The 17,823-nt window shown below is 49.1% G+C and overlaps 1 protein-coding gene across 1 annotated transcript in view; it reads left to right on the top strand.

The window, feature by feature from the left end:
* Nucleotides 1-8,867: 8,867 nt before the first annotated feature.
* The window catches only part of RIMS4 (regulating synaptic membrane exocytosis 4), a 56,230-nt gene continuing 47,274 nt past the window's right edge, over nucleotides 8,868-17,823 (top strand). Inside the window, exon 1 of the mRNA XM_017662101.3 lies at nucleotides 8,868-9,130. Coding sequence (XP_017517590.1) covers nucleotides 9,034-9,130 — 97 coding nt within the window. The 5' untranslated portion in view covers nucleotides 8,868-9,033. The remainder of the gene's footprint in view (nucleotides 9,131-17,823) is intronic.

A 17,823-nucleotide genomic window follows, 5' to 3' on the forward strand; every position in this document is an offset into this window, starting at 1 on the left:
CTTTACTTATATTATTTTATCCAAAATAATACATGCCCTTGGTGAAATGAATTCACATCACAGAGAAGGACATAAGACATCAACTCTCACCTGATAGTGTTTTCTTACTTTCCAGAGAACATCAATGTTAATAGCTTCTTATATGTCACTCCTGAGTTTCTATGTCAATTCAGATATATATTTGAATATGTGTATTATGTGTATATGCATAGATGGGATAATACTATACCTACTGTTTAGACTTTGCTTTTTTATTTAATTATATATGTAAAATATTAGTGCATATGGAAATTTATATGGTTCTTTAAAATGACTGTAGAATTCCCCTGTATGGATTTACCCATAGTTTAATCAGTGTTTTTTGTTTTGATGCTATTTACTATTTTGTCTGATACTGTTTTCAATCTCTTGCTCTTGAAACAATGCTACAATAAACCTTCTTATAAACATTATATATATACATATGTTCAAGTATATCTGTAGAACAAATTCATAGAAGTGAAATTGCTGAGTTAAAAGGTGAATTGCTAAATTAATTGGCTTGTGCATTTGAAAATTCGGTAGATACTAACAAATTAATCCCCAAAGAGTTTCCATCAATCTATGTATACTCCCACCAACAATGTGTGACTGTGTCTAATTCCCTGCTTCGTCTCCCATACAGTAGGGGACACCATCAAGCAATTTCTTCTCTGTCAAAGTGATAGGTGGAAAACAATGGCTCATTTTTGTTTTAATTGACATTCTTTAATTCTGAGAGATGTTAAACAACATTTTCCTATTTGCATGTCATTTGTATTTCTTTTTCAGTTAACTGTCTGTTCATGTTCTTTCTCCATTTCCTATGGGAGCAATGGTCTTTTCATATTGTTTTGTAAGAGCTTTTTATATATTAAGAAAATTCATCTTTTTTTTTTAGCCTTTAAAAAACTTACTGTAGTTCATAATGTTTTATTATCTGATAGGGATCATTATCTCTTATTATTTGCCCCTATTTCTCCCAACTGCACATTTTCTTGACAATTTTTACATTTGTTTGTCCTTATGAACTGCAAAAATCAGCTTGTCTAGCTCCAAATATTTTTTTCCAATTTTTTCCCCCATTACTTCTAAAACTGTGGTATATCAGTTATCCCATTTAGGCTTAAAGCCAATGAATGGAGTCTGTGGGATTTTTTTTCCAAATGAGGAAACTGAGACCTGAGGATGCGGTTTAGCATTGTCATAAGTAGGTTTCTTATGGTCAGAATCTGCCCCTATCTTGAGGCTTCTGCCTTCTCCTCGTTATTGTCATTGTTCATCTCCAGGGAGTGTGTGTGTGTTCGTGTGATTATGTGTATTGGTCAAGGATGACCCAAGAGGAGTGGCGATCCTTGATGCAGGGGCTGCCACAGCTGCAGCCTTGCTTTGGTGCAGCACCAACCAGGTCTGCAATAAAGCCTGACTCCATTCCCTCTGTCTTCCTGTCTCCAACTGTCTCTTCTCCTCTCTGCCTCTTTCATTCTTTGTCTCTTTGTTATTGTGTCCCAGTCTCTTTTCTAGTCTCTGTCTACCTGTTTCCTTCTTTCTCTGTCTCTTGTCCAACATGGTGATTTATTGGGGACAGAAATCAGTTCTTTTTTTTACAACTGTGAGGCCCATTAGCACAAAGTAAGTGCAGATTCTCTTCGTGGAGAAGTGAAGTGGTCTGTTCCTGCCCCCTTTGCTTCGGGTTCCCTCACTCACTTGCTCCCCACCACGAGAGCACATCAGGGGCTTCCCTAGAGGGAGACCAGGGACTGGAAGTGGTAGTAAAGAAGCAGCAGGAAACAGTGGACTGAGCCCTGAAGTGACAACAGGTCCTGGTTTTACCCCAGATCTGCTTACCCTCCAGATAACCCAGGACTGCCTTTCCAAGGCTTTGGGATGTCCCCTGCTCTGTTACATAACTGTGCAGAGCTCTTTACAATTTTTAAAGTGCAGGTGTATGCAGAATATCATAAGGGAAGTGGGGCAAGGTTGTTCTGTCCATTCTGTGGGTCCAGAGAGGGCATAGGCTTTATCCAAGGTCATATAAGAAGGTGGCGGTAGAGGTACTTAATGCTTCTGCTACGTAGGGCTTTAACAGCTTCTAGCTCAGGGGTGGCCCTTAGTAAAGTACTGATGAGAATTTGCTGAAATATACAGTCAGCACAGTGATGATGACAATAGTTAATATAGTAAATATTTACTATGTGATATGCATTGTGTTAAATGTGTTACATGCAATATTTCACTTTATTTCTCCATTCCCCACTCCCAGTCATATCAGGGAGATACCTGTATCACCCCCATTTTATAGATGAGAAAACAGGCACAGAGAAATTTAATAATTTGCCTAAGAGACATAACTACATAGCTAGTAAATGTCAGTGCAATTGAGATGAGTGGGTGTGTGGATGGATGGATAGATAGATGAACAGAAGAATAAATTAATGGTTAGGATTGTTAGGTAGTTGTTTAGGGGATTTTAAGTTAATAAAATATCTTCATATCTCTATCCCATCAGCTCAGTCATGTATTAGTCATTTAAAGGCAAAGATTAATCCAGGAAAATACAAGTTCCCCTTTCAAGCTTCCAGTCTACATGGACAAGTTCATACACAGTGGTCTTCCTGTCTCCAACTATCTCTCCTCCTGTATTCACACAACAGTCGAGGATAAATTCACACTGACCAGAATGCACACACACAAGGACTAGAACAGAAATCTTACACTGGTACACAAATATCAGCAACACAGTTATACACACACACACACACACACACACACACACACACACACACACACACACACACACAAAGATGCTCATGACTCAGAGGTAAGGCAGATACAGAGAAAGACATAGAGGACACCAGCACAAACCCACTCAAGCAAAGGCAGACCCACAGAAAGATTGGGACACAGGAGTCAGGTGAACAGATAATGGGCCAGTGCTCTTTTCCATCTATTTCTGTCTGTCTGTCTACTCCCCGCCCCCCCTCCCCCCCAGTATATACAAAGACTGTGATGCATGCTGCATTTAAAGCCAGACTGGACTCACTTAACGTAAGAGCACACACCTTGCAAGAACAAGTTTAGAGCCAAGGTCATTCACAGACAAGGACACAGAGGCACAGAAATACCCACTTAGTTCGGAGACATACACACACAAAAGAGATGTTTTACACACACACGCACACACACACTTCATATGGATCTCAGCAGGCAGAATACGACAGGCTCAGTCTTTCTCTCTCTGACAAAGCCGCAAACACCCAGTCTTTCTCTGACAAAGCCGCAAACAGGGCTCTGTTGGTTTTAGCTACGTTCCAGCCATTTCTCAGTCTGTAGAAAGGCACTCACTAGCCTCTTGCTGAATATGCAAACTTCAGGGGCCACTTTCCCAGTGTTTCATCTTAGAGGAGAGATGCTGAAGAAGATGGGTCCATCCACATGTGTTTGCTCTTGATGCTCTGAAGCTTGGCTGTTCTCTGTCCCTGCTTTTCCTTCCTGCCTTCACTGATCCAGTCTCTTTTCATCCTGCTCAAGTTCTCTCTGAAGCCGCTCAGGCTCAGCCGGTCCTGCCCTCTCCTCAGCCTTCCCCCCAAGGCCCACAGCCTTCCATCAGGCCTTGGACACAGGTGCCCCGACCTCCTCCCGTCATCTGGCATTTCTTCCCAGCCTCCTTTGCCTCTCCCATTTGAAAACCAATCAGTGCCTTTGGGTTTCAAATCAGGATTTACCTGAAGAGGAGGAAGGCAAACCTCTGAATTCACTCCATCCTCCTAGAGTAGCCCCAGGGATGATTTATAATGCTAATGTGAGGGCAGTGACTTTATTTACTGAAATAAACATCTTCAGGGTCAAGAACAGAGCCAAGCACCCAGTCAGTAGGTGCCACTTTCAGTTTAAATGTCACTTCCCTTCCTAGATTCCCTCAGGCTGGTTCCCCTCCCCATACACATGCGGAAGCACACACAGTCACACACATGCACTATGAACTACATAGATATATATCTTTAATGATGCTTAACACAATTGTACTTTAAATTATTATTATAATGAAGTGATTATATAATGCTGTTATTAAATAATTATTGGTGTAATTATTTGTTTAACATTGCCATACTATAAACTCCATGGACCAGGTCTGTTTTACTTATCTCTGTGTTTTTAGAGCTGGGTACAATGGGTGGCACACTGAGAACACGCAACAGTTTTATTCACTTAATGTACCTACTGTACATACATCTAATCTTCACCATGACTTTGCAAAGCAAGTGTTAATTATACTCAGTTTTTGATGAGAATCCTGAGAGGACTTGACAAGGTCACACTGCTAAAATAAGGACATTTAAACTCAAGGCAGGCAATACTTCTTGAACTCCAATACACCCACTGGTCTTGCCCTTGGCATTCTCCATGACCCTGGGCTTTAAAGCCCAAACTGAGAAGACTGTTCGATGGCCCACCCTTCCCCCTTCTGTACTCACCACTTCCCCAACCCACCATCTCAAGCATCTCCTACCATCAAACCAGTTCTTAGAACACATTCATACTCAGGTGCAAGTAGTGGACAACCTAGATTTCCCATGGGGAAATGACATACTTACAAGAGATCAAAAGTTTGAGCTTACAGCCCCAAACCTTAGTAGTGGAATTTTAGGCATGAGCTAATCACGAAAGGACAAATCAGGCGTCTGCTGCCTAGATTGCTGGCCAGAGGCCAAGTCTGCTTCTGCTGGTTGCCTCTCCTTCTCTGCACCGCCAGCTTCCAGGCTTTAACCCAGGGACCCCCTGCCACTCTTGCCAGGGTATCAGACAACCTGGAGTGCAGTAGGAAGAGCATTGGCCCAGGTCAGGAGGCCTCTGTCCTGGTGACAGCTCTGCCCCGGTGTGCCATCCCTTGTACTTTCTGGGCCTTAGTTTCCCTTTCTCCCAGATAAGAGGGTTGGATAATCTTTCAGATTCCTTCCAGTTCTGGCATCTGCCACTGACAGATGGGGCCATCCTGTCCTTAGTAGTAGGAGCTCACACTTGCCGAGCACTTACTGCATTAGGGCACTGTTGTAAGAGCTCCACATTGATTATTCACTGGATGATGACACTCACACTGTGAAGCATTGTCCCCATTTTCCAATTGAAGAAACAGGCCTACAAGAGGTTAATTCACTTGCTCAAGGTCATATTCCAGTGTGGCATAAAATATTTTCTCCAAACTTAGTGGTGTCAAACAACAACCACTTATTCTGTGTGTCGGACATTCGGGAAAGGCTCAGCTGAGCAGTTCTTGCTTGAGTGTCTCTCATGCATTTGCCATCGGATGTCAGCTGGGCCCACATCAAAGTTGGACACCCAAGATCACTCATTCGCACGCCTAGGAGTTGATGCTGGCTGTGGCTGATTGCTCAGCTGGGCTTCCTGGTGTCTCCTGCACAGCTGTTTCAGTGTGGTCAGGATTCTTACACAGAGCTGGCTTCCCCTAGAGTGCGGGACCTCAGGGAGCCAGGCAGAAGATCCAGGAAACTTTCTAATCTACCTTCAGAAGTTATGCACAACACTTGTTCTGCATTCTGCTGGTTACAAGCCAGTTAGTAAGGTTGACCCAAATTTAAGGAGCGAGGACATAGGTCCTATTTCTCAAGGGGAAGACAAAGAATGTGTACATATGTTTTAAAATCAGCGCAGTGACTCCAGATGATAAGTGGTGTGGGTAGAATTGCAATATTTCCAGAATCTCTCACCTGGCCTTAGTCCATCTCCAGATCCCTGACTTCCCCATTGTCCTGGCCCCTCCTCTAAGGCCTCTGAGGTGCTGCTCTCCCTCTGGCTTGTCTTCCTTCTGCCCTGGTCTTAGAAGGCCAGGCAGAGCAGTGGACAGGGCACTCACGCACTTTGGAGCTAGGCTGCTCAGGTTCCAATCCTATTCCCCACTCACTGTGACCTTGAGAAAGTCACTTCCTCTCTGCAAGCCTCAGTTCTTCATCTATAAAGAGAGGGAGGAGGTATTCTTTCAATCAACAAGTATTTACTGAGTACCTGAGAGACAATAAGCGAATAAGCAAGAAAAAATACATATAATATTTATATATGATATGGATGATATATCAGAAAGTAATAAAGCCTATTGAGAAAAATAAAGCAGGAAGATGTGGCATCAGGGGGCAGGGGTGGAGAGGGAAGATCTTACTGAGAAGATGTTTGAACAGGGACCTGTGAGAGCGAGCCACACAGCTCTCTGGAGGGAAAAGTGTTTCAGCCCGAGGGAACAGGAAGTTCAGGGCAGTGGGTCTGGGGCTGAGAGGTTTGGTAAGAGGCAGGACAGAGAGGCAGCAGAGCCAAAGGTGTCAGAACCTTGCAGGACTTGGACTGTCACCTCTGAGGGAGATGGGAGCCAGAGGAGAGTTTGGGGCAGAGGAGTGGCAGCCTCTGGCATGAGTTTTCACAAGATCTCTGGGTGAAGTTGAGCTAGCTGTAGGGACCAAGGGCAAGGGCATGGAGACTAGAGAGGAAACTGCTGCGAGACTCCTGGTAACAGATGACAGGGAGCTTGGCATGGGTGGGATCGGGGGAGGTGGGAGACTTTGGATACGTTTTTGGGACATAGAATTGATAGGAATTGCTGATGAATTAAATGTGGTGTGTGAAAGAAAGAGAAGAGTCAAAGATGACTCCAAGATTTATGGCCTAAACAGTGGAAAAAATGGAGCTGCCAGTTACCACGATGTGACCAAGACATGGGCTTTTCACCACCACACCGGGCTGCTTTCAAGGTCTAGGCCTGGCACCTGGGAAGGGAGAGGGATCAGTAGCACCCGCCTGTGCCAGTCACTGTGCTAGCTGTTTTACATACTGGGGTAGGCAGAATGGCAAGAATGACCCCAAAGGTCCTCCCCCTGGTATAAGCCCCTCCTGTTTGAGTGTGGGTGGAAGCTGTGGCAATGAGGAGACCCCTCTACTACGATTATATCCCTTATACCACAAAGGGAGATTATCCGGGTGGACTTAATCCAATCGCAGAGCACTTGAAAAGCAGAGTTTTCTCAGGCTAGTACGCAGAAGGGGAATTAGATGCAGAGGATGAGAAGCGTTTGGCATCCACATGCCGCCCTTGAGGACAGACGAGACCATGAGCAAAGAGGGACCAGACAGCTGTCTCCAGGAGCTGAGAGCAAATCCTGGCCGATGGCTATCAGGGAACAGGGGCCTCAGTCCTTGAGCCACAGGAAACCAAACACCACCAACAACCTGAAGGAGTCTGGCAGCAGATTCTTCTACAGAGCCTCCAGGTAAGAGTCCAGTCTGGCTGATATCTTGTAAAGTCCTAAGCAAAGAACCCTCTAGCCGGCTCAGACTTCCAACCTACAGAATTTTAAACCAATAAATGGGTGTTGTGTTTAAGCCTCTTAGTTAATTATGCAGCAATAGCAAACTAACACACGTTATCTGACTTGATCCTCACAAACATCCAAAACATAGGGTCCCATCTTCATGGTAGAGATGAGGGAACAGGTACATGAGGTAAAGGGCTTTGCCTTACACCACCACAGAAGGACAGTGCCCCAGTTGGGACTCAAACTCTGGGATCTTGCCATCTCACCAGGCTGCTTCGTAAGGAGGGTGTGGGAGCAGCTGGCCGAGGTTAGATGTCTAAGGATTGACTGGATGGGGACTTTAGGTGTCCTGTGTTAGGGAACGGAGTTCAGGTTTCTGATTGTGATTGGGTTCATGGGTGGGGTGGGGGTGCTCCGAGTGTCTGAGTCTGTGTGTGTGTAGTCTGAGGACTGTGGGTCCCCGGAGGTGTATATGTGAGAGTGTGAGACTGGCAGAGTGTGTCTTATTGGGTCTGTGTGTGAGTCTGAGGGGTCTGTGTATAGGGTACCCATCACTGGGAGTGCCTGAGTTTGTATGCCTGTGTCTCAGTGTGAGTATGTGTGCCCACTGAAGTGTGTTTGAGTGTATCTCTGGGTCTGTGTGTGAGTCTGACAGTGTTTGCCCATCTTTATGAGTATGTGTTAATCAGTGCTGTGGGTGGGGGTCAATGACAGGGGGGCCCTAAGTGTCTCTGTGTGCAGGTCTGAGAGTGTGTCATCTGCGTGTGTGTGCATGAGTGTGCATGCCGGCCTGAACTTCTCCATGGGTTTGTGTGGGTCTTCCTGTGTGGCCAGTGGTGTCTGTGCTTGTCAGTTGAGTGTGTCTGCTGGCCTCAGGATGAGTCTGTGTGTGGTTGTGGGTATGTCTACCTGCGGGGCCCATGGCTGTCTGGGGTCTGTCTGAGGGTGTCTGTGGCTGAACCTCTCCGGGTGCGTTGTGACCCTGGAGGTGTCTGCGGTCTATCTTGCCTCTGTGCGGGTGCCTGTTGGAGCCTCTCTGTGGGTCCCTGCGGGAATCCGAGGGTCTCTGTGTGGCAGGCTGAGCGCTGAGGGGCGTGCGTTCTCACCGTGCCCCTTCTGAGCGGGTCTGGGTCCCTGGCGGAGGCCTGTCTCGGTCTGTGACTGGGCGCCCGCCCCCGAGTCTGAGGCTGAGGACGGAGGCTGGGGCGGAGCGGGGGCAAGGCCCTGGCCCAGGGCGCGGAGAGCCGGCCGCCGGCTCCTCCCCGGGGCGCGCACGCCTGCCGGGCGCGGGGCGCCGAGGAGGGGCCCCGCGCCCCGCCCGCGTCCTCCCGGCTCCCAGGCCCCGGCGCGCGGCGCCCCCTCCCCCGGGCGGCGCCGATTGGCTGCGGCGGCGCCTCCGAGCCCGCCCTGCGCGGCCGGCGGGGGGCGCCGCCGTCCGGAGCGCGCCGCGCCGCCGCCACTGCCGCCGCCAGCTCCTCCGCCGCCGGGAGCATCGCGCGTCGCCAGCTCCCGGCCCGCCCGCCCGCCTTCCGCACGCCGGCCCCGCCGCGCCCGCCAGCCCCGCCGCGGAGCCCCGGCCTGGCTCCGGGCCGCCGCCACCACGCCGCGCGCCGTACTCCGCGTCAAGAATGGGGCGGCCAAGCTGCCCAAGCCGCCCGCCGCCGCCGCCGCGGCCGAGGCGCCCGGCGCCGGCGCGGGCATGGAGCGCTCGCAGAGCCGCCTCAGCCTGTCCGCCTCCTTCGAGGCGCTCGCCATCTACTTCCCGTGCATGAACTCCTTCGACGACGAGGACGCAGGTAAGCGCGCGGCCCGCACCCGGTCCCGGGGGCTGTCCCGAGAGCCAGAGCCCGAGGACCCCTCCCCGGGCCGGCGCGCTCCTAGAGGTGGCCGCTCTCCTTCCCATCACCAGCCTGCTCGGGGATATGCCCAGGGGTCTCCAGGACGTGGTGTCTTCTGGCCTCCCGCCACCCGCCAGGGACCCATAGATCATCTGCATTCACCCCTTTCCCGCAGGTGGGCCCTTTGGGTCGCCAGGACCTAGCTCTCCGTACTCACCTGCGCCTACCGCAATTCCTCGGTTTGGTCCCCAGATCCGACCCCCTACTCTATCTGAGTCTCCTGTACTTGCCCTCTCTCAAACCTGGGGCTTTGGCTGCTTCACCCCGGGGGCGCCGACCCGCCCCCCGCCTTTGGAGGCGGCGCGCAGGCCCTACCGCTCCATCTTTGTCTTGGCTGCATCGAGGCTTCCTGCCCAAGACCCCCGCCCAGCGCCCAGGCTTTGAGCGTCCCCATAGGTCTCTTGACCCCTTCCTTCAGAGGTGAGGGCATCAGACTCCTGATTCTTATCAGATTGGGGCGGACTGCCAGGGGACCAGCCCGTGATGGCCTTTCCTCCCCTTTCCTCCCTGCTTATCTCAGAGGGAGGTGTAGGGCGGCGCCAACTCCACACCTGCATGCCCTCAGGAGCGTGCCCGGATCTCGGTGCTCCTGTCCCCCGAGTAACCCTCCTAGGTGGGCTGAACCTGGCCACCATCCAGCAACCCAAAACTCCCGCTCCCAGGCCAGCTGGCAACTTCAGCTGGAGTCCAAGGGGCAGAGAAATGTAGGGAACCTGCTCTTTGGGGGTCTGGGACCAGGCAGAGGGAACATGAGGGCTCCAGATCTGGTTCTGTGGTAGGGAAGAGAATACATCAAAAGGTGGGGTGGCTGGAGGGCGTGGGTGAGAGTTCCCCAAAAGGGCACCACACTGGAAGTCGGAATCCAGTTCCAGTCTTGCTCCTGCACTTACTAGCTGTGACCTTGGGCTAGTCGTGCCACCCTTTGCCTCTATATCTTCATCTGTAAAATGGGATGACAGTGCCTCAGGCACAAGGCTGCAGTGAAAAGTGTTTTGTAAGCTGAAAATCTGACAGTATTTGAATTCAGTGAGGGGACAAAAGGGAGAAGGGTGTATGTGATGGGGAGGAGCAGAATGGTTGCATGGACACTTTTGAGAACCTGATGAGAATGTGGACTCTCTCCCAAAGATACATGTATGCACCATCTACAAAAGATTCCCAGTTTTAGGAAGTTCGTGGGTCCTATTTATGACTCCCAGCCTTGTGGGGACCCTTGTCTGGTCAACCAGTTATCCAATAAGCAATGGGATGGAGTGGTGGGTGATAGGTACTCATGTCTTCTTGCTGGTGCAGGAGGCACGTGGGGAAATGCGGAGAAGGTTCTCCGGAAGAATTTGTTGGCCAAGAGAATGAATGGGGGTATGTAAGGCAGACCTCTGATAGACCTGTCTTTGCTGCTGGAGATGAGGGTGGGGTAAAGATGGTTACTACAGAGCCATTTTACAGAATCACTGTTTTACAGAAAAAATAACTGAGGCACAGAGGCTTAAATTCCACTTGATGTTGCTGAGGAAGGTTGTATTATTCTGGACAGGACAAGGAGGAGGAATGGAGGGGCTGTAACACAGTGACCTCCCTTGGAGCAAAATCAGAGAGAGGAAATTAGGCTAGCAAGGGGACTCGGGGGAGGAGCCCACCAGCCTAGGTGAGCTGGCTCCCCTAGCCCTCCGTTGATGCTTGGAGACTCTCCTGAAGTTCAACAGCACTTGGGTCTCAAGAACCAGGCTGGGTAGGAGCACGGGTTTGTAGCAGCATCAGTGGCAGGGAGAGTTATATTGTTCTCCAGATTCACCCTCCATGTCATGGGTCAGATTCCTTGGTCATTAGTGCTGGTTTCTGGCAACTTGCTCTGAGAGATAACTTCATTATAGATTTTTTAAAGGCCTACCTGATGTTTTTTCCAGGAAGTGTCTTCAAATTATTAAGCTTTTCCCTTGGAAGAGACCTAGAAATCATCTTGTTCAACTCCTTACCAGGTGGATGAGTGTGTGTGTGTGTGTGTGTGTGTGTGTGTGTGTGTGTGTGTGTGGTGTAACCCAAGGTCACCCAGCAAGTCAGGCACAGAGCCAAAAATCAGGTTTCCGGTTCTCTTTCCAATAAACCACTAGCCCTCTCTCTGAAAGTGAATTTTTAAAAAAGCTAAATCTCACTGGGTAGAAAATGGTTCCCAGGTGAGGAGGCCCCAGGGAGCACCTGACAGCCAGGAGTTTGATTTGGGCATCTTGTAGCTGACTGTCTGCTCATCTTAAGGGATGCTTTGAGTTTGGGAAGGGGAGGGAGAAAGTCAAGTTTCATTTCCGGAAGACTAATGAGTGTCTGATGAAAATCGGAAGTAGGGAACATTGTCTTGGTGCTCTTATTCTTCTCAAAGCCATTCATTTTCTCCTAAGAAAAACAAGCCTTTTGGATTTATTCTTATTGAACAGCATTGTGCTGAACTAATTTGTAAAAGCAGTTTGAATAATTTCTCGGATACTGGATGAAGACTGCTTCGGGCGGAAGGCTGTCAGAACTGGCTTTGCTCTACCTTCCTCTCCTCTGCTCCCTACCCTGGCCCATTAAATGCACAGCTGGCCCTGGTGGCTCAGAATTGTGTCCCTGACGGGCTTCTGGCTTATCTAGGTGCTTCCTCTTTGGAGCTGCTTCTAACTTCTGTCAAATGCATCTTTTCTGTCAACCAGATTGAGCCAGAGCCATCTTCAGGGCTTACATGCCACCCTTCAGCTGGTTTCCTAAGAAACCGTGTGAGGAGACTATTTCATTAGCCTTAACTGGGCCAGAGCACTTTCCTGCCTCGGGCTTGGGAGCCTTGGACATTTTGTGTGCAATGGAAGCCACTGCTACCTCCCACCCCTTTCCAGCCACCCTGGGGCTCAGGATGCTGGTCACCGTAGATTCCCAGAATTCCATAAGGAGCATCTTCCCTCATGTACTCTGAACTCATTTCTTAAGCTGCTTTTGCTGCCTTTTCATAAAGATGCTGAGGCTTTAGAGAGGGCATGGACTTGAGGGCATTTTTGTGTCTGTGTTCTCATGGCTCAACCTTGATAGCACTGGGTGTGTAATTGGGGAGGAGTTAGACACATGCGGAAGAAAGTGACAGCATGGACTGCTAGGGTCATAGGGTCAACATTTTTAAATGATTGCCATTTTGCAAGGCATCGTCCTAGGCACTTTAGATACATTATGTTAGTTCTGTCCTCATAGCAACCCTGTAAAATTAACATTTAATGTCCCCATTTTCCGATGAGAAAACTGAGGCACAGAGACATGACTCGTTCTAGGTCACTCAGCCAGGAAGTGAGGGAATCAGGATTTGAAATTTGAGCAGTCTGACCCAAGCACCTGTACTTTTGGTTATTACACTGTTTGCACTTCACAAAGGGCTTAGAACACTAAGTACCTGGCACCAGGTATGCTCTGTTATCCCTGTTAGCTATTTATCTTGTTACCAAGTGAGACTTGTTTTTGAGTATGACTGTAGAAAAATTATCTCTGGGTTTGGGAGGGGAAGCCCGAGTCTCAAAATGTTAGCTTTTATAATTTTTATAAGTGAATTTTATTGGATTGTTATAACTGTTAACACAGAGTTGGACTCTCCTTCTTAGATATGGTTTAAAGATGGGGATTTGGGGGACTTGACATGCATATGGAACAAGAGGGTGGGGAGCAGCCCAGCTCCCTGTTTTCCCTATTCTTTCTTAAGAGTTAATTTTCCTTAACATCCACAGTCCCAGCTCTGCCACTCTGCTTGGGGCACTGCTGGGAAGCAGGGGTGTCTCCAGTTTCTAGCAAATGCCAAAGGGGGTTGCTACATCAGGGTCTGGAATTAAGGATGGTGTCCCTGAGTGCCTGGCTTCAGCATCTAGTTCTCCCCCTCCTGGGAGAAGGGCGGAGAAGCTGGAACAGCCAGCTCCCATTTGCCCATAGGATGCTTCGATCCAGCACAGGGAGGAAGTTGCCATGGCAACAGGGGCCAGCTACCAGTCCTCCTAGCGGTTTGGGCCACATCTCTGGGCTAGAAAGCCCTTCATGGCACCACCCTCTTCCTCCCAGGCCATATCAGTGAGCAAGGTGACATGGTGGATGGGTCCCACAAACTAGGACCAAAGCCCTCTCCCCTTGTTTTTGGACAGAGTGGGAATGGAGGGGCTTTTCTGAGTTACTTCTCCTGGGTTGTGAAGTGCAGACGCTTATATCCTGCCAGACAGATAGCAGCAGGGGGAAACATAGTTCCAGTGCCCACACCTAGCCCAGGTACCTGGAATGACCGCACTGGAATTCGTCCTCCTTTCCCCCAGTTTACTCCATATGGAAGAGTTTTCTTTCTAGACCAAATGCTAACTTTTGTCCTTGAAATTTGACCTAAGCTTTTTCTGGGAAATGAAATGTCCTGTTGTCCCACGCCTTTCCCCTGAGATGGTGGGAATGGAATAAGTACCTCAGCCCTAGAGTGGGGCTGGGGCTGGGTGGACCAGGGGAATGGTGAGGTGAAGGCCTTAAAATATTCTTTGGTATCAGGGCCACTTGGGCACATGAGGTTAAGGTTTTTGAAGCCTCCATTTCCACCCTCATTGCTAGGGCGGGTCCCTTCCTGCCTCCCCTGTCCCCTCCTCCAGTTTACCACGAAGTGCTGTAATCTCCATTATGTGTTGGGAGTTGGGCAGAACTCTTCTAGATTTGGATAACCAAGGCATGCTAAAGAATTGAACCAATTATTCCCATAATTCAAGATGCAGGATGAGATGAGAGTGTCAACCCAGACTACTTTGTCTTAATCAAATGATCCTGAAAGAAGTATCTCAGAAAAACGGCTATGTGGGAATCTTCCCCTTCCCCTCATTGCACAGATCACTGGTCTAGGGATCTGCTCGGATGCTTTCCTTAAATTCTGTCAGGCACCCTCTCTGCCCTGTCCCTAAGCTGCCAGACTCATGGCTCTGACTTCCACGCATTTGCAGCTTCCAGAGGCCCACCTGGTTCTGTTTAGCAGGAAGAGGGAAGGAGGGTCCATCTGCTTGTTTCCGGTTAAGGATGAGGCTCTGCCTGCCTTCCCACCCACCTTGTCCCAGCGGTAGAGCCAGCTCCCACTGAAGGCTGAGTGAGGGCAGGGGGAGGTGTGGGGGAAAGCCAGCATAGGAGGGCTCCTCCATGTCTGCAGACCTTCTCTCCTGTCCCAGGGCTTTCCCTTCACTTTGTCTCTAAGGTCTTTTCATTATGGCCTTAAGAATCCTCGCTTTAGTGTTTCTTTCAAGAATTGTTGGAAAGGTGCCAGTTTTGGAGAATATGTTTAAAAGTGCACATACACCACCCCCACTGTAATCTGTACCCACCGTGACCCCCTTCCAGGGCTACTGGCCAATCCCACTGTCTTACTATTGGAACTCTAGGTATACCCCCCACCCCCACCCCCATCACCTGGAGTGACCAAACTGGAATTCTCTCCCTCCCCCTCCCAGTTTACTCCACTAGGCTTGGATTTGACTCCACTGGCTCTGGGGCCTCAGGCAAGTCCTTTAATTTTCCCAGGTTTCAGTTTCCTCACCTGGGCATCTGAGCATTTCAGAGTTGTAAAAATAAAATGATTGAACGGTTTGCTCAGCTATGCTCAGTGCTTTCCGTGATCTCACTGAATCCTATAGCAACCAGAAAGGTAGCTCTTATTGTAGATGTACCCATTTTGCAGATGAGGAAAAGCCAGGCAGCTTGGAGAGTTTAATGACTTTCTTGGTTGCACAGTGGTAAGTCAAAAAATCCAGGTGTGTTTGACTCCAGAGGTCACCCTCTGCCTCTTGGCAGGAAATGAGATTCCAGGTGGGAAAGGGCTGTGTGTACCCTCCCCACCACCACCACACCAGGGCTGTGCTTGTGCTGTCAGAACAGCAAATGACAAAGGCCAGAGTGTAGGGGGTCTGTACAAATTCAGGTGGATCCCTCCAGGGCCTGCCTGCCCGAATGCCTTCCTGCCCATCAGTTCCTAGATGATCTCCATCACCCAGCTGCCTGGCCTCCTTGAAGAATCCAGTTGTCTGTCCTGGCCCTTGGGGCTGAGCCATCACCTGCCTCTTCAGACCAATGTAGGCCAATGCTGGATTATATTTAACGCTGTGCTATTTCCACTTGACAGCTCCAGAGCGTCCCCCCTCCCCTTTTCTCCTTCCTCCCCCCAACCCTTCTGATTCACTCGGAAACTGACGAGGCTGATGTCAGCGCCTTATTCTTAGCCCCCGTAATTGTAACTGCTTTTAGCAGTGCACTTCATTAACAGTTTCTGCAGTGGGGGAGTGAGATGACTGTGTGGCTGGGCAGGGACACAGGTGGGGGTGGGGAGGGGCCAGCTGCTTCTTCTGGATGGACCAGCCGGGTGGGTTCCAGGCTTGGCTTTCTAAGAGTTGCAGACTTCCAAGCAGTCTTGGAAGGATCCTTGGAGACTATCTAGTCCATTTCCTTCATGGGCAAGGAGGGAAACTGAGGCTTACAGAGGTAGAATGGCTTGCCAAGATCATATGATAAGGATCCAGGGCTCTGACCTCTGAGCCCAGGTTTTCTTATGTGGTATTTATTCATTCAGCCAATATTTTATTAGCAGCTCAGTGTCAAACAGCATTCTGGGTTATGGAGATTTATCGCAGAACAGGGTAGACAACAGTTTCTGTTCTCATGGAATTATGTTCTGGTGTGGGGGAGACAATAAACAGCTAAGCAATTAAAAAATAAATAATTTCAGTTTGTGTTAAGTGGAATGAAAATTAAACAGGTTGATGGAATAGGAGATAACATTAAGTAATATAGTCAGAAAAGGTTCACTGAGAAGGTGACATCGGAGCTGAGGCCCAGCTGACTAAGAGCCAGCAATGGGAGTATGAGCACGTAGAGTGAGCCAGGCAGAGGGAGCAGCTGGTTCAAAGGCCCTGAGGTCTGTGTGAGTTTGGGTGTTTGGTGAACAGAAAGCAGACCAGCATGGTTAGAGAGAGTGGGTGAGGGGATGGGGTCAGAGAAGGATACCAGAGGCAGGTCACTCAGTCTTGTATTAGGTGGGGAAACGGAGGTCCAGAGTGGGAAGAGAAAAGGCCTCCAGCTGGGAAAATTCAGAGAAAGGCCGAGAACTCACTCCTCCTGCATTCCTGTGTCTTTTGTTCCTCAGACACACATGGCTGTGCCTTTAAACGCATCCGTGGCCCTTTCACATTGTAGCTGGAAGGTACTGTGGGATCTGCACAGGGCTCTTTCTGCCCATGCTCCTCTCCTTGAACCTCACCTGACTGAGGTTTGTAGCTTTTCAGGATGACATAGCTGTGAAAGACGCTGGGGAGCTTCCATGGTGGGACAAAAAGAATGTGGTTTGGGACTCCAACAAACCTGAATTTTCATCCTGCCTCTGCCACCTCTAAGTTGTGTGACATTGGGCAAGTGGCTTCACTTCCTCAGGGCTCCATTTCCTCATCCATACAATGAGGGCATAATAATAGTAAGTTCATTCAAGGGCTGTTGTGAGGGACAAATGACATGATGCACAGAACGCACCTCTCTCAGAGCTGGGGCCTGTGCAGTTAAGGGTTCCTTGGTTATGAGGACCAATGGGATTGTGTGTTTAATGCTGGGCACATAGTAGATGCTCAGTTAGTGGTGACGGCTACGTTGTTGTGGGTATTCCTGTTGGTTTGAATGGGTCACAGTCACCCACGGGGCTTGTTAAAAAACAGACTGCTGGGCCCAGCCCAGAGTTTCTCTTGGGTCTGGAGTGGGACCCGAAAAGCTTGTTTCCAAGAAGTTCCCACATGATGCTAATACTGATGCTATTCCGGGGACCCAACTCTAAAACCCCTGGGTTAGAGAAATAAGTCGGAGAGAAATAAAGGGTTCTTCTCACCTTGGGATGTCTCCCGACTACCTGTGTCTTAGGTGCTGGGGCACTGGCTACCAAATCCAGTACCTGGGTAGAGTCTTCAGGTGCTCTCAGATCAAATGAGCCTCAGCTGCTGCCTGCTTGGTACCAGGTTGAATGTGTAGGACCCCATAAATCCTTTTGGAAGTCATCTGTATAAATGATGAATGAGTCAAGATGAGTGACACACTGGGCCATGATATCCTTCTGTGGGATATTGGACTCAGGCAGCCCTGGGGATTCTGAGGGGTTTGGGTCTGGCACCTTTTCCAGAGGGGGCAGGATGCAGTCCCTTCCCTGCACTGGGGAAAGGGCAGGGCTGTGTTAAAACCAGGAGGTTCATTTGAGGACAGGCCTCTGCAGGGAAGAAATAAATCAAAGGAATCATCGACAAAAAGGGGCAAAATGCTGGGAAGTGATACTGAGGTAGTTTACTGAGTCAGTTTATTTAGATGCTTCTAAGAAGGGTTGCTGGTAATTTTCTAGAAAAGGGTGAGATTTAGCTCAGATGGGAGGCATGGGGACAAACATTATGATGTGATCAGTTTTCCATACAGTCTCAAAAAACTCAGAAGACAAAAGCATTTACAAATACTTTCCAGTGGAACTTGTCCTAAATGAGAAATGCTCTCTGAGAGAGGTACTTAGGGTAGCAAAAGAGCATGGACTTTGCAGGCCCACGAACCTGGGTTTGAGAATCTGCCAT

Source organism: Manis javanica, chromosome 5, assembly GCF_040802235.1.
Source record: "Manis javanica isolate MJ-LG chromosome 5, MJ_LKY, whole genome shotgun sequence".
Classification (NCBI taxonomy): domain Eukaryota; kingdom Metazoa; phylum Chordata; class Mammalia; order Pholidota; family Manidae; genus Manis; species Manis javanica.